The sequence below is a fragment of the Astatotilapia calliptera genome, chromosome 18 (genome assembly GCF_900246225.1).
Source record: "Astatotilapia calliptera chromosome 18, fAstCal1.2, whole genome shotgun sequence".
NCBI classification, from domain to species: Eukaryota; Metazoa; Chordata; class Actinopteri; order Cichliformes; family Cichlidae; genus Astatotilapia; species Astatotilapia calliptera.
The window spans coordinates 209090-225464 of NC_039319.1; the positions used below are offsets into that span (position 1 = coordinate 209090).

Below are 16375 nucleotides of genomic sequence, written 5' to 3' on the forward strand. Positions count from 1 at the left end.
GGCTGATCCAGCTCATCTCACAGCGGCTTAAGTTTTCCCAACACTGTTCCCGCACATGACTCATCTTCCTTCGCCATGGCAAATCCAGCTCTCACCACTTATGACTAATCGATGCAGAAGGGGAGGAGTCAGAGAAAGAGGGTGGGGAGGACTTTATTTATAGACCAAACCCAGCGAGGGGGTGGGGCTTCAACCAATGAATAATCAGAGAGCAGTTTGGTCACATGACTCTTGCAAAGACACCATCATGGGAAAAAAATCTTTATTCTGTTAATTTGTACAAATAAAGTTTCTGTTGTTCATAAAGTTCACTAGCAGCAGCTCTCAGCTCTGCTCGCTGGTGATTGGCTGTTAGGTGGAGGTTGAGGCAGGAGGCACTCATCATCTGCCCTTCTTCGTCTTGGCCACCTTCTCCTTCCTCTTCTTCACGTGCTTGGGTACTTTGGTTCGACGTTTCTCTCGCTGAGCCTCCTTCACCATCTTCTTCCTCTCCTGAAAGGAAACATGGCGAGACGTGACGTCAGGAACGACGCGCACAACACTTTGACCTCTGACCTGCTGCAGCAGCCATCTTCTTCTTAATAACATGACAGTTCCCAGTGCTCAGAAAGACGGTTTGAACCATGTTTTCTGAGCAGTAACCTGCTCCTGCTGCTTCCTGTATGTAGCTCTGTATGTGCGTTTGTTATTTACTCCTCCAGCTACGCCTGTAATCGGCCTTGTGTTTGTACATGTGCCACAAAGCGTTGGCTGCTCCACACGCAGGAGGCAAACACTGAAGAGGAGAAGAAGACTCACACTTCTCAGAAACACCCTTTGATTGTATTTACGTGCCATTTAAGCTCCGCCTCTTTGCTCTTCACCGTGTGTAGACAGACTCATTAAATGATGACATCACTGCTGCTGCCGTGTCATCAGTGTGTTTGTGGGCTTGTCACACGCCACTCATAGACACGCTTCTACTGCAGGTCTATTTTTAGTCATGTTTCCATGACGATCACAGAGCGCTACGAGTTCAAACGAAGCCCTGAAGCAAAAACTGATCATCATCTGCCATTGATCAGTGCTGGACCCGTAAACACGCTCAGCCTCTCTCTGACAAACGGAGGCGCCGCAGACCTTCAGGCTGTCAGCAGTTTAACCTTGCTGGCAGTGGGCGGAGCAACCCCTCCTAGCCTGCTGGTACGTTCAGCTCCGGTATCGTTTGTAAAATCCCAGGTGACATCAGAAAACTGGCCTCTGACCTTGAATTCACAGTCACTTCAAACTCGTTAGACATTTTTGGTGGACATCGTCTCAATCTCGAGTTGTCGCTTTCACAATCTTGGGTGTGCAAACCTCCGCCCACCCAGCAGGGTGTCGACACACCCCACAGTCAGCTGCACCTGACGGCGAAACACTCGCCCCAGCTGTCTTAGCTAATTCTAACCTTCCTTCTGTCGAACAGAAGAGCCAGCTGCACAAACAGATAAACCCCGAACACCGCTGCTGCTGCTTCACCTTTCTGTCCATCTGAGCATCCTCACTTTGCTGCTCCTCCTCCTCTTCTTCCTCCTCTTCTTCCTCCTCTTCCTGTGAGGAGGAGCAGTCGTCCTCCAGGAGAGCGGGAACCTGAGGAGACACCAGACAGGTGAGATCACCTGAGCTGTTGAGGCCCTTTCAGGATCTGATCAGCTCTCCTCGCTGTGGAGCTGTTTAACTGCCTAGAGGGGTTTTAAGATGGCGGCCACAGAGCAAGACCTTCCTCCTAAAATACTCCACGCCCACGCTACGCTAAGGGCCGCCTGACGTGTGACGTACCGTCTGAACTCCAGAGAGGTCCTTCTTCAGCCCTGTCAGCGTCTGATACAGGATCTGAGAGACACAAAATACCTTCATCATCATCGGCATCATCATCACCATCATCAGCATCATCGAGTTCGTGGTCTTACATTGTCATTCTGTCCACTGATGGCCGACTCTTCCTCCTGCGTCCTCACCAGGTCGACGTCACGCTCGTAATGACTCACCTCAGTCAGAGTACGGGGGATGTAGGCCTTTTTAAACACCTGAGGGGTCAGAGGTCAGAAGTGAGACTGGCTCAGAAAGGGCAAACTCATCAGTGTAAGCAGCTGTGAGGCATCACCTCCTCGTCCACACCATCCTGACTCGATCGCTCCTCCGACGTCCTCTCAGCTGCAATCACCATCGCCTGAACAATCAGAGAGAAGTGCGATAAGTGTCAATCAAACAAGTTCTGCACGTTCTTGCAAAAACATGACCCGTGCAGCTGTTAGCACCTTGTCCAGGTACTGGTCAATGTTCTGGCTGGTGATGGACGGGTCAGTGATGAAGTCAAAGAGCTCCCTGACTGTCATCACAGCCACGCCGTGCTTCACAAAGAACTCTGGGAAAGAAGACAGCGCAGTCAGAGGCCAGAGCACGACATCTTCAGAAGAACCTGCTCTTCACTTTCACCTGTTATTCTGAAAGAACCCCTCTCACCATTGATGTTGCTGCAGTCCTTCCGCAGGAACTCCAGGGCGTGAGGATGATCGTGCTCCACCGACTGCGACACATCGATGATGTAAGCATCTCCGTTGTGATACCTGCAGACAGCCGAAATACATCAAACACACCGAAGGGTCCACAGGAAGTTTACTTTGAAAGAGTCAACTCACAGCATGTTGAACTCGCTGAGGTCGGCGTGGACGAGTCGAGCCTCCTGAAACATCTTCCTCATGTTCTGTATGACCTGCAGGTAGAGCTCCCGAGCCTTCGACTCCGAAAGTGAGGCGTTCTTCAGCAGAGGGGCTGGACTGTCCCATGAATGAAAGAGACAGCGATGAATAAAGGAGAACACAACTCCAGGAAGAGATAAAACTTCTGAGGTGGCCAGCGTATGACCCTGATTTTTTACCTGCTTCCCACGATAGTAGATTTGAACCATGGGTGTGGCATGGAATCACTGCTGGGTGTTTGGTTATTGTAGAATCTAAAATTATGGCTTTTGATACCCTATGCAAGACTTACGACCTCGAGAAACAAGACTTTTTTTGATACTTGCAACTCCGTGACTATATTGGCAAAAGACTGAAGAGCTGTGTCCGTGGAGACTTCTCGATTGTTAATATTTTCATTGATGCTTATGACTCTGGGAGTAACAGAGCCTTGATAAGTAAACCGTATAAATGTCTGACTAAGCTCAAAGGGCACTCAACGATTTACATAAAGCAGAAATGGGAAAAAGAAATGGACATTGTGATTACAGAAGATGGGTGGGCACAGATCTGGGAGACACAGTTTACCACAACTAACTCCAACATGTGGCGGGACTTCTGCTGGAAGAACATTATACGCTATTTCATAACGCCTAAACAGAAGTCTAAATTCAGTGCTACACCTGCGTTTTGCTGGAGGAGTTGTGGGGAAGACGTGGCTGATTACGGTCATGTATTCTGGTCCTGCCCACTCATACGACCCTTCTGGATGGAAGTTATAAAGATAATTACAGAGGTGTTGGGATTCCACATGTCTTGTACATTTACCTCATTGTATCTGGGATATTTTACAGACGATTTAGCTGCAGATGATGTTTACCTTCTGAAAGTTCTCTTGGCTTCTGCGAGGAAGGCCATAACAAAACGCTGGCTCTGTAGAGATCCTCCCACTGTAACACTTTTTACCTCTATAGTGGAAGACGTCAAATTGATGGAATGTATGACTTTCACTCTGCGACTGCAGGGAGATTTGGGAAGGAGACGGTGGAGAAAATGGCTGGACTTTACAGCTTGTGGCAGCACCCTTTGATGCATAGAATTAGTAATGCAGACTTGCTGACGTATGTATGTGTGGATGTGCAGATGTATGTACGGGTGTATGTTATCTTCCCATGACCTCATACTGTTTCTGTTTTTTCTTTTTCTATTTTATCTTGTTGCATAAAAATGTTCCTAAATAAATAAAAAGTGTCAAAAAAACCTGTAAAATCACCTTAAAGTCAGCGTAAGACTCTGCTGATGTGATCGATTATTAATCGGACCGATACTTACACGTTGTCTTTTCCAATGAACCCCATCAGCAGAACGTGGCTTCTGAGGAGGAGAGGTTCTGGGCTCGGGATTCCCGCCGTCTGCAGCCTGAAACACACACACGAGTTCTACTGGGTTCTAGCAATCCGAACAAGTTCTGACAACGGGACAGGTTCCATGTTTTTAACAGGTTATGCAATCAGAGCGCGTCCATGTTATCAGTAAGAGCATCTCTAACGCTTGACACAGGCTTTACTGGGTTCTACCAGTCAGAACCAGTTCTGTTTGGTTCTGGGTGTGGTTACAAAGGTTCTGACCTGATGAGGTTCCTCATCTCCTTCTCTGCCCATGTTCTCACCATCTTCCGGGGGTTTCCTTTACAGTACCCATGACGGAACCTGCAGAATAGAATAGAATAGAATAGAATAGAATAGAATAGAATAGCCTTTATTGTCATTGTACAGAGTACAACGAAATTGGAGTGCCACTCCCTTGGTGCAAGTTTCAATAATAAATATAAATGTAAAATATAAAAAGTACAAAAAAACAATCGTAAGTACTCAAACAATAGTTTGTACAATATATACAGGATAGCAGCATTAATATAATGACAGTATGAATAGCAGCATAATATAATGACAGTGACGGTATGGAATAGGTTCAATTGTTTTTGTGCTTATTTACTACGGTGATAGCTCTGGGAAAGAAGCTATCCCTGAATCTGTTTGTCCTGGTTTTATGTGACCTGTGCCGTCGGCCTGACGGTAATAGTTCAAACAGTTGGTTGCTGGGGTGAGAGTGGTCCTTTATTGCCAGCTCTGCTGAGGTACCGAGAGTTTGCAGTGACCTCCAGGCTGGGCAGAGAGCAGCCGGTGATCTTCTGGGCTGTGTTGATGACCCTCTGCAGTACTTTCCTGTCTGCAGCTGAGCACCCTGCATACCATGTTGTTATGCCGTACGTTAGGATGCTCTCTATGGTGGCTCTGTAAAATGTCACCAGCAGCCTCTCCTCCAGGTTGTTCCTCCTGAGCACTCTCAGAAAGTGGAGACGCTGCTGGGCCTTTTTAACCACCGCTGTAGTATTTGCAGTCCAGGAGAGGTCGTCAGATATCTGCACGCCCAGAAACCTCATGGAGTGTACCCTCTCCACACAGCTCCCGTGAATGTAAAGTGGGGCCGGGTCTGCTCTGCCCTTCCTGAAGTCCAAGATAAGTTCTTTAGTTTTTGTGGTGTTCAGTTGGAGGTTGTTAACTGAACACCACTCAGTCTGTTGACCTCATCTCTGTAGTCCGACTCATCCCCCCTTGAGATGAGTCCAACCACTGTGGTGTCATCCGCGAACTTTATGATGGTGTTTGAGAGATGGGTAGGGGAGCAGTCGGATGTGTAGAGCGTAAACAGGAGGGGACTCAAAACACATCCTTGTGGAGACCCGGTGCTGAGTGTGATGGTGCTGGACCGGTGGGGGCCGAGTCTGACAGACTGTGGTCTATTTGTCAGGAAGTCCTTGATCCAGAGGCAGATGGGGGTGGAGAGTCCCAGGTGAGACAGTTTCTGGACCAGGATCTCCGGGATGATATGATTGAATGCTGAGCTGAAGTCCAGAAAGAGCATTCTCACATAGCTTCCTCGGTGCTCCAGGTGACTCAGCGCAGTGTGGAGCGCTATGGTGATAGCGTCCTCGGTGGATCGATTTGTCCTGTAGGCAAATTGGTGGGGGTCCAGAGTGGGAGGCAGACCGGCCCTGATGTGCTGACAGACCAGTCTCTCAAAGCACTTCATCACTACAGGCGTAAGTGCAACAGGCCTGTAGTCATTTGGGCTGGCCACAGCTGTCTTCTTGGCGATGGGGATGATGGTGGAGGTTTTGAGGCAGGGCGGGACGGTGTTTGATGACAAGGAAAGGTTGAAGATTTTAGTGAAGACTCCGGTCAGTTCGTCAGCACATGCTCTGAGAACCTTTCCATGTATTCCATCAGGACCTGCCAGTTTGTCCAACAGGACAAACTGTTCCTGAAGGAGTCTCCTGCTGTACCTGGAGGCAACAGGAAGTGCTCGTGGTGTACCTGAGCGCTCTTCTTCTGTGGTGCCGGACTCACCTGAACTCCCCGCTGACGTACTTATCGCGGTCTTTGAACAGCAGGATGGACGTCTTGTAGATCTTGATGGCTCTGCTGTCCCCGGCTGCTGTGCTGGCGTGATAAACGTTTGCCTGAGAGGGACGAGTATTGATCAGCGCACGTGTAACTGTTCAGCGCATTGATCGAGCGATTAGTGAATGGTCTGACCTCCTTCCCGGTGCTGATGCAGCCGTTGATCTCGGAGATAATTCCTCGACTCAGCATCTTAAAGAGAATCATTCGAGTTCGAGGGTCTAACACCTGAAGAAGAAGAAAGCATCAGCTGCTTATTGATCTTCACCTTATTGATTATCTTTCACCTCCTGGCATTTCTTTCCTAAAGAACTCAGTAAAAGTGGTAGCATCGCATCACAACAACAGTCGCCTCGAGGTGCTCTAGATTGTAGGCCAGAGCCGCTACAGGAACTCACCTGTTCCACTGTGGCTCGATCTGATTTGTCCCTCACTCTGTACCTGTGGAGAGAAGCCAATCAGGATGTGAGTCACAGCAGGAACACCACGGCTGATGGCAGCATCATCAGCTGCTCTCACACTCACGTGTCGGCTTCTCTCTGTTTCTGCATCGTTGTCACTTTATTGATCACTGAGTCTGCGTAGTTCAGTTTGTCTGCCGGAAAACAAAGACGATCAGTCGATTCAATCGATTCCTGATCATAACTACAAAGCCTACACCGACGTTGGACCAGAGACGCAGACTCGATGATGCTTCACTGGCTCCAGACCTCCACAGCGGCTTATAGCAGGCCGTTGGGTGCAGGTGATCAATCAATACAATCAATACTGACAATCAGCTGTGAGCAGACAGGTCGCTCTGAAAGGCGGATGAAATGCCACATCGATGTCGTTTAAGAGCTTCACGAAACTAAAAAGCTGTGTGTGAGTATGTTCCTGTCTAGCCATCTTTGTGAGGACCAAAATCTGCATTTTGTGTGTGTGTTTCTTACCCAGGTTGATCTTGTGTTCATATTTCCTCAGAGCTTTGTCAGATGGCGTTGATGACGGCAGCTTCTTATTGGACGGATTCTGTCTGTTGGACTGCAGTCGGAGACTCTGTGCACAAAAATAACTCAGGTTATAACGTCTCACACACACACACAGAGAGACTGAGGAGGAGCTTCTTCCCGCAGGCGATACGGTCTCTCAATCACACCACCACACAGTACTGACCCACACATATGGTTCTTACACACACACTGGACTTTCTGGACTTTGTTTCACTTCATTACTTAAATCACGCTGCTGTTATTGTGTATATATTTATTTATATTTCTTCATACATTTTTATATAGTTCTATATTTCACTTGTATTTTTATTTTTATTTTTATTCCTATTTATTCTATTTATCCCCTTCGTATATTTTATTTATATTGTCTCTGTATTTATATATATGTGTGTGTGTGTATAACTCTGTAACTTCTATCGGTGCTGTGCTTTTTTGGAAATCGAATTTCCCAGAGGAACCCACCTGAGGGATTAATAAAGTTCTATCTTATCTTATCTTATCTTATATTGTGTATTTTGTTGTACAGTTATTTTATTTAACTTTAATTTATATATTTTATCTTATTCTCCCAGTTAAATTTACCCTTCATTCTAATTTGTGTTGTACAGTTATTTCATTTTTAACCTTAATTTATATTTTATTCCTTCCTAGTTAAATTTACCCTTTTTAATTTTTCATATTTATTTCCTATCTTATTCATAGCCTTTTCCTTTTTTGTTTTCTTTAGGTCACGAGCAGTTGTCCAAGCATTTCACTACATATCGTACTGTGTATGACTGTGTACGTGACAAATAAAATTTGAATTTGAATTTGAGATACAAGAACAAGATGGCGCCGAGTATGGCAGCCTCGTCGCGAGCTCCCCCAAGCAACGGCTTTCTTCTGTGTTTAATTTTACTTTTCCTTCATTTTTTCGCGACTAGCACATGTCTCCTTGTGTACGACCGACAAACCTTACTGGACATAAAAGACGGTCTTTCTTATAACTTTCCGGAGTTCAAGTTTTGCAACACGGACGCTCCGTTTGCAGACCCCCCATTCATCTCACCTGAGACGCCTTTGTTCTCTGGCCCTGGAGGCCGCAAACGCCGACGCAGAGGGAGAAGATCTGGCGTTCTGGTTCGACTGAGACGGCGCACTAACAGACCACCGTTACCCAGTTTATTACTGGCTAATATGCAGTCTCTGGAGAACAAGCTGTGCGAGCTTCGGGCACGGATCTCATTCCAGCGAGAGATGCGGGACTGCTGCGTGATCTGCCTCACAGAAACCTGGCTATCGGACAAGGTACCGGACTCCGCAATACAACTGCCGGGGTTCTCTGTGCATCGCGCGGACAGGTCACAGGATCTTACTGGGAAAAGCAGAGGCGGTGGTGTGTGTTTCATGATCAACAACAGCTGGTGTGATTATGCGAACGTGCACCCGGTCAAATCCTTCTGCTCACCGGACCTGGAGTACCTGATGATTAAGTGCCGGCCATTCTGGCTACCGAGGGAATTTACAGCAGTGATTATTACGGCTGTTTACATTCCCCCACAAGCCGACACTGACCGTGCACTCAGGGAACTGTACAGCGCGATCAGCAGCGAGGAAACCGCACACCCAGAGGCAGCGTTTATCACAGCCGGAGACTTTAATAAGGGAAACCTGAAGAAAGTCTCACCCAAACTCCACCAACACATCCATTTTAACACTCGTGGAGATCGGCTACTCGACCACTGTTACACCTCTTTCCGGGATGCGTACAAAGCCCTCCCCCGCGCCCCATTCGGCCAATCAGATCACCGCTCCATCCTGCTCCTGCCCACCTACAGGCAGAAGCTGAAACAGGAAGCTCCAACCCGGAGGGCGGTGCACTGTTGGACGGACCAATCGGAGTCTGCGCTGCGGGACTGTTTTGATCACGCGGACTGGGAAATGTTTCACGTGGCTGCTAGGGACATTAACGAGTACACAGACTCAGTCTGTGGATTTATCAGGAAATGCGTGGAAGATGTCGTCCCATCCAGAACAGTCAAATCCTTCCCAAATCAAAAACCCTGGATTAACGGAGATGTTCGCGCGGCACAGAGCACCGCCTTTGCCTCCGCGAACACATCGGACTACAAACACGCACATTACCAACTCCGGAAGACGATCAAAGCAGCCAAACGTGAGTACAGGGACAGGGTGGAGCAACAGTTTGACAACCCTCGGAGTATGTGGCAGGGACTAAACACGATCACAGACTTTAGAGGGAAAACCAGCACACCGCAGACCACGGCCTCTCTGTGTGAGGATCTAAACGTATTCTACGCTAGATTCGACACAGCGAACACCATGAGACCGGACAGTGTGCGCACCGCGGATGACGTCAGTGCGCACACTGTGTCTGAGGAGGATGTGCGGAGGTGCTTCAGGAAGGTGAACGCACGCAAAGCTACTGGTCCGGACGGGATTCCCGGCCGCGTCCTCAAGTCATGCGCGGCTCAGCTGGCTGGAGTGTTCACGCACATCTTCAACCTTTCCCTCTCTCTGTCTGTAGTCCCAGCCTGCTTCAAAATGGCCACCATCGTCCCTGTACCCAAATCCTCCACCATCTCCTCATTGAACGACTGGCGACCTGTAGCCCTGACCCCCATCGTGAGCAAATGCTTCGAGAAGCTGGTCAGGGACTTCATCTGCTCTGCACTACCCGACTCACTGGACCCTCTACAGTTTGCATACCGCCACAACAGGTCCACTGATGATGCCATAGCCCTGACACTACACACTGCCCTGTCACACCTGGAGAAGAGAGACACGTATGTGAGGATGCTGTTTGTAGATTACAGCTCAGCATTCAATACCATCGTTCCCTCGAAGCTGGACAGGAAACTGCAGGATCTAGGACTGAGCAGCTCCCTCTGCAGCTGGATCCTTAGCTTCCTGTCTGACAGACGCCAAGTGGTCAGACTGGGCAGCATCACCTCATCCCCCAAATTCAAATTCAAATTTTATTTGTCACGTACACAGTCATACACAGTACGATATGTAGTGAAATGCTTGGACAACTGCTCGTGACCTAAAGAAAACAAAAAAGGAAAAGGCTATGAATAAGATAGGAAATAAATATGAAAAATTAAAAAGGGTAAATTTAACTAGGAAGGAATAAAATATAAATTAAGGTTAAAAATGAAATAACTGTACAACACAAATTAGAATGAAGGGTAAATTTAACTGGGAAGAATAAGATAAAATATATAAATTAAAGTTGAAAATAAAATAACTGTACAACAAAATACACAATACACAATATAGAACTATATAAGAATGTATGAAGAAATCTAAATAAATATATACACAATAACAGCAGCTGTACAAGTATTAACTGGAAATGAAGAATATAGTGTCCAGTGTTGTGCAAAACCAAAGTCCAGAAAGTCCAGTGTGTGTGTAAGAACCATATGTGTGGGTCAGTACTGTGTGGTGGTGTGATTGAGAGACCGTATCGCCTGAGGGAAGAAGCTCCTCCTCAGTCTCTCTGTGTTGGTCTTCAGGGAGCGGAATCGCTTTCCTGACCTCAGCAGAGAGAACAGTCTGTTGTTGGGATGGCTGAGGTCCTTCACCATCTTCCTGGCCTTGGTCCAGCACCGCCTGCTGTAGATTGAGTGCAGGTCAGGGAGCTCGGAGCGGATGGTGCGCTCAGCTGACCGCACAACCCTCTGTAGAGCTCGTCTGTCCTGCATGGTGCTGTTCCCGAACCAGGTTGAGATGTTTCCCGTCAGGATGCTCTCTATGGTGCACGAGTAAAAGTTCCTGAGCACCTTGGAGGGCAGTTGGAAGTCTCTCAAGCGTCTGAGGTGGTAGAGACGCTGTCGGGCCTTTTTCACCACGGTGTTGATGTGACAGGACCATGACAGGTCCTGCATGATGTGAACTCCGAGGTATTTGAAGCTGTCCACTCTCTCCACTGGGCACTCGTTGGTGACGGGGGTCTGGTAGTTCCTCTCCTGCTTAGTGCTGAAGTCCACTATCAGCTCCTTTGTCTTACTGACGTTTAGAAGGAGGTTGTTCCTCTGGCACCAGTTCTCCAGATTCCTAATCTCCTTCAGGTAGGCCGTCTCGTTGTTATCAGAGATCAGGCCCACCACGACGGTGTCGTCAGCAAACTTGATGATGGTGGTGGAGCTGGTAGTGGCCACACAGTCATATGTGTACAAAGAGTACAGCAGGGGGCTCAGAACACACCCCTGGGGGGCTCCAGTGCTGAGAGTGGTGGAGGCTGAGACATGTCCGCCCATCCTTACTGCCTGTGGTCTGCCAGTTAGGAAGTTGGAGACCCACTGACACATAGATGAGCTGAGTCCCAGATGCTCCAGCTTGGTGGTGAGTGTGGAGGGAATTATGGTGTTAAATGCAGAGCTGTAGTCTATGAAGAGCATTTCAACATAATTCCCCTTTCTAGTGTCCAAGTGAGTGAGTGATGTGTGGACGAGATGAACACTGGTGCTCCACAGGGGTGTGTACTGAGCCCTCTCCTGTACTCACTCTACACCTACGACTGCACAGCCACTAACAGCTCCAACATCATTGTGAAGTTTGCGGACGACACTACAGTGGTGGGTCTTATCACCAACGGTGATGAGACGGCTTACAGGGAGGAGGTCAGCGCCCTGACCCACTGGTGTCAAGACAACCATCTCACCCTCAACGTCGCAAAGACAAAGGAGTTGATAGTGGACTTCCGGAGGTGCAGAGAAGTACACACCCCCATCACCATCAACGGCGCTGCTGTGGAGAGAGTGAGCAGCTTCCGGTTCCTTGGTGTACATCTGGCTGAGGATCTTACGTGGTCAGTACACACAAACAAAACAGTGAAGAAGGCGCAGCAGCGCCTCTTCTTTCTCAGGAGACTGAAAAGATTCGGCATGAGCCCCCGCATCCTCAGGACCTTCTATCACTGTGCCATTGAGAGCATCCTCACTGGATGCATCACCACCTGGTATGGCAACAGCACCGCCTACAACCGCAAAGCTCTCCAGCGAGTAGTGCGGTGCTCTGAACGGATAATTGGAGGTGAGCTTCCCTCCCTCCAAGACATCTACAGGAAGCGGTGCCTGAGGAAAGCGGGGAGGATCATCAAGGACTCCAGTCACCCCAGCCATAAACTGTTCAGACTGCTTCCATCAGGAAGGAGGTTCTGCAGCATCCGGTCCCGTACCAGCAGACTGAGAGACAGCTTTTTCCACCAGGCCATCAGACTGCTGAACACGTCATAGACACCTCAGCTTCACTACTGGAACTTCAACATTATGCACTCCATACTGTACAGTAATGCCACTGTTTTGCACATATTCAACTCTGTATATTTTATTTTATATATTTTATTTATTGTTGACTCTATTTAATTTGTAAAATATGTGTACACACACACACACACACACACACACACACACACACGTAGAAAAATATTTAGTATACACATCCAGAAATGCATACACTATTATATATTGTACATATATTTATTAGTCTCAGATGTAGCCATTCTTGTATTTTGCACAACTCTGTTGCTTGTGAAGCTCGCACACAAGAATTTCACTCACATGTGCTGTACCAATGTACCTGCACATGTGATGTGACAATAAAAGTGATTTGATTTCACACACACACACACACACACACACACACACACACACACACACACACACACACACACACACACTCTTTGGCATCGAGCTAACACTACAGAAGAGGAGCAACGCTGTCAGCTCATTTCTATTAGCTGACACTTATCAGCTCAACAAACATGCAGTTTGTCTCACAGTGTGTTGCAGCTAAAGGTCCAGCTGCTGTATTTGACAGGGAGAGAAAAGACAGAAAGCTACTTCACTCAGAGATGGAGACAGATTAGAAAGAAGGACAGGAGAGGAAGAAGGACGCTCATTTAAAGCTCACATGGAAGTCCTCGTGGTTTTAAATCTGTCACATTGTGTTTGTTCATAAACCTGCTACTAATCAAACTGAGGCAGACTGTCATTTAAAGGCTGCATGAGAATCCTCTGCAGGATGAACAGGTGAGTTCGCTGCACTGATGGGTTTACAGTAGAGTGTGTGACTGCTGCACAGCGGCTGTGGGTTCATGCTCACAGTTAGCTTATACCAAGGTATGGAGGGCCAGGAGTACCAAAAATAATTAAATAGCCCATTAAATAATTAAATGTTTAAGTAATGAATTAAAATGGAAAGAACCCCGACTCAACAATATGAATTTTACATTTGCTCAAATCTGGATGAATCCAGGTGTGTACATCCACAGAGAGCAGCAGGTCAGCTGATCACAGCCTGCACACTAAGAAACTACTGGAGCTCTCAGTGGAAATGACTTTCAGTCTTTCCCCTACACTGAGACATGACAGCTGATTTAAAGGTTCCTCCACCTGCTGAATCCACATTAACCTCTGACTGTACACATATTCCTGTTTGGAAACAAAGTCCCCCTCTACAATGTAGGCAACAGGAAATAGAGACTTGTTTTTATTTCTATGCTTTTTATTCTGATTCAAGCTGTATAAACAAAGATAGACTAAAGTTTGTATTCCCATGAGAACCTTCACAGACATATTTGTATTCCCATCTATCTATCATTTTATAATTATGTTAATATAACGCAAGGTTCAGTTAGCTTTGCACAGAAACAGTCCTCCAAGGAACTACTCATCTCCTCAGTTAGCTCCTCTGTTAGCCCCTGTGTTAGTCCTGCTATTAGTCCCTGTTAGCTCCTCTGTTAGTCCCTCTGTTAGCCACTCTGTTAGTCCCTGTTAGCTCCTCTGTTAGCTCCTCTGTTAGTCCCTCTGTTAGCCACTCTGTTAGTCCCTGTTAGCTCCTCTGTTAGTCACTCTGTTAGTCCCTGTTAGCTCCACTGTTAGCCCCTCTGTTAGTCCTGCTATTAGTCCCTGTTAGCTCCTCTGTTAGTCCCTCTGTTAGCCACTCTGTTAGTCCCTGTTAGCTCCTCTGTTAGTCCTGCTATTAGTCCCTGTTAGCTCCTCTGTTAGTCCCTCTGTTAGCCACTCTGTTAGTCCCTGTTAGCTCTTCTGTTAGTCACTCTGTTAGTCCCTGTTAGCTCCTCTGTTAGCCCCTCTGTTAGTCCTTCTATTAGTCCCTGTTAGCTCCTCTGTTAGTCCTTCTATTAGTCCCTGTTAGCTCCTCTGTTAGTCCTTCTATTAGTCCCTGTTAGCTCCTCTGTTAGTCCTTCTATTAGTCCCTGTTAGCTCCTCTGTTAGTCCTTCTATTAGTCCCTGTTAGCTCCTCTGTTAGCCCCTCTGTTAGTCCTTCTATTAGTCCCTGTTAGCTCCTCTGTTAGTCCTTCTGTTAGCTCCTCTGTTAGCCCCTCTGTTAGTCCCTCTGTTAGCCCCTCTGTTAGTCCTTCTATTAGTCCCTGTTAGCTCCTCTGTTAGTCCCTCTGTTAGTACTTCTATTAGTCCCTGTTAGCTCCTTTGTTAGTCCCTGTTAGCCCCTCTGTTAGTCCTTCTATTAGTCCCTGTTAGCTCCTCTGTTAGTCCCTCTGTTAGCCCCTCTGTTAGTCCTTCTATTAGTCCCTGTTAGCTCCTCTGTTAGTCCCTCTGTTAGTCCTTCTATTAGTCCCTGTTAGCTCCTCTGTTAGTCCCTCTGTTAGTCCTTCTATTAGTCCCTGTTAGCTCCTCTGTTAGTCCCTCTGTTAGCCACTCTATTAGTCCCTGTTAGCTCCTCTGTTAGTCCCTCTGTTAGTCCTTCTATTAGTCCCTGTTAGCTCCTGTGTTAGCTCCTCTGTTAGCTCCTCTGTTAGCTCCTCTGTTAGCTCCTCTGTTGCATAATCAGGCGTTCAACACATACATCATCAGCTGATCTCCTTTTACACCTGGAAGGCTGTTGGTTCTTCCACCTCTACTCACTTCCTGTCTTACCTGAAAGCCACCCGCTGCCTGGTTATATCTTTTGGCCAGATCTGCTGCTGAGCTCCAGGCCCACTCATCCTCATCATCATCCTCATCCTCCTCCTCCTCACTGAAATCCTGCTGCTCTGATGAAGGCAGTGCATCACTGATGCGAGTCAGCTCCACTGATTTGACGCTGCAGAACAAAAACAAACAAACAACAAAAACACAGTCAGAGCTGCTGAAATCTCTGCGAAAGTTACTCATACAGCAAACAAGATGTAATGATGAAAGAGGAGGCAGCCCTGGTGCCCCGATGGTCAGGAAGGCAGAGGCCCGAGCTGTGAACTGGTCCCCTCTGTGAAGCTATCAGAGCTCCTCTGTGGGTTAAAGTTGTGGTTCTGTTCTTGTGCCCTGAAGCCTGTCGATTGTATTTATGTAGTAAATATTAATGAATTTTACCTGCAAATATTGGCCTGAAACAAGAAGCCCTGATGGTGAGAGGCTGGTTTCTGTATGGGACTGAAACACCAACAGTACGGCCATGGAGACTTACACTGAGTGTGTGTGTGTGTAAGGTGCGTCAGTAACCGCGACAAAAAAGCTCACACATGAAAGCATCAGAGCATCAGCTGCTGAAACCCAGGCTACACCTGAGCTTACCTGGATAAGACTGAATCCTGCTATGGAGTGGTGACGCGTTACCATGGTGATTTAGCCAGGTACAGCCTCACTGTTTACAGCGCATTATCAAAACAAACAAACGAACTCACCTGTCCTCCTCCGCGTCATCAAACTGCCCAGGTACACACGCCGACTCCGCCATGACATCAAAGCCTCTTACACGTGCACAGGTGAGCGCTGAACCTTCTGGACCGACTGTGCTGCGCCGCTCCTCGTGTTTACGCCACTTCCGTGTTCGACCACGTGACTACGGAGAGCGGCGCGGCTCAGAGGATGACGTCACATCACATCTACCGATCCCACTCTCAAACACACACACGCGGTAATCTAGCTTTCACCCAACAACAGGTGTTCTGGGAATCCTTTTTTTTTTTTTTTTCAATTATTAAACTTTATTAAGAAACAGTATACAGAACATGTATACAACCAGAACAAAATTAACATATGCCAGGGGGTGTAATACAAAGAATTACATACATTCAATAATTTGTAATTACTGAATGTTCGGCTTATCGGTCTGGAAGAGGGTCTGGAAAGTGGTGGCAGCATAAATGATTATGTGATGAAGATACTCGCGGATGGCCTAGGTCTACGAGGGGAGGAATATGAGCTGGAAAGATGCCACAGAAGTACGAGACCACGCCTGGGACCTGGTCAGTCAC

General features: G+C 47.4%; 1 protein-coding gene across 1 annotated transcript; it reads right to left on the reverse strand.

Annotated features, from left to right (window-relative positions):
• Window positions 1-245: 245 nt before the first annotated feature.
• Window positions 246-15968, reverse strand: riok1 (RIO kinase 1 (yeast)). The gene is made up of 17 exons (XM_026150018.1): window positions 15803-15968; window positions 15060-15225; window positions 7096-7201; window positions 6689-6758; window positions 6562-6604; window positions 6299-6391; window positions 6110-6222; window positions 4328-4408; window positions 4032-4118; window positions 2661-2798; window positions 2485-2588; window positions 2280-2386; window positions 2126-2191; window positions 1932-2048; window positions 1801-1854; window positions 1501-1611; window positions 246-492 (listed from the first exon to the last, which is right to left on the reverse strand). The coding sequence occupies exons 1-17, from the start codon at window positions 15853-15855 to the stop codon at window positions 382-384; spliced, it is 1620 nt and encodes a 539-aa protein (XP_026005803.1). The 5' UTR covers window positions 15856-15968; the 3' UTR covers window positions 246-381.
• Window positions 15969-16375: the final 407 nt, after the last annotated feature.

Excerpts from the sequence above, each read along its gene's own strand:
- riok1 (XM_026150018.1), bottom strand. The coding sequence starts at position 15,855 with ATGGCGGAGTCGGCGTGTGTACCTGGGCAGTTTGATGACGCGGAGGAG. Across the intron at positions 6,605-6,688 it reads AAACAGAGAGAAGCCGACAC|GTACAGAGTGAGGGACAAAT; the intron begins GTGAGTGTGAGA and ends TTCTCTCCACAG. Across the intron at positions 4,119-4,327 it reads GAGATGAGGAACCTCATCAG|GCTGCAGACGGCGGGAATCC; the intron begins GTCAGAACCTTT and ends TGTGTGTTTCAG.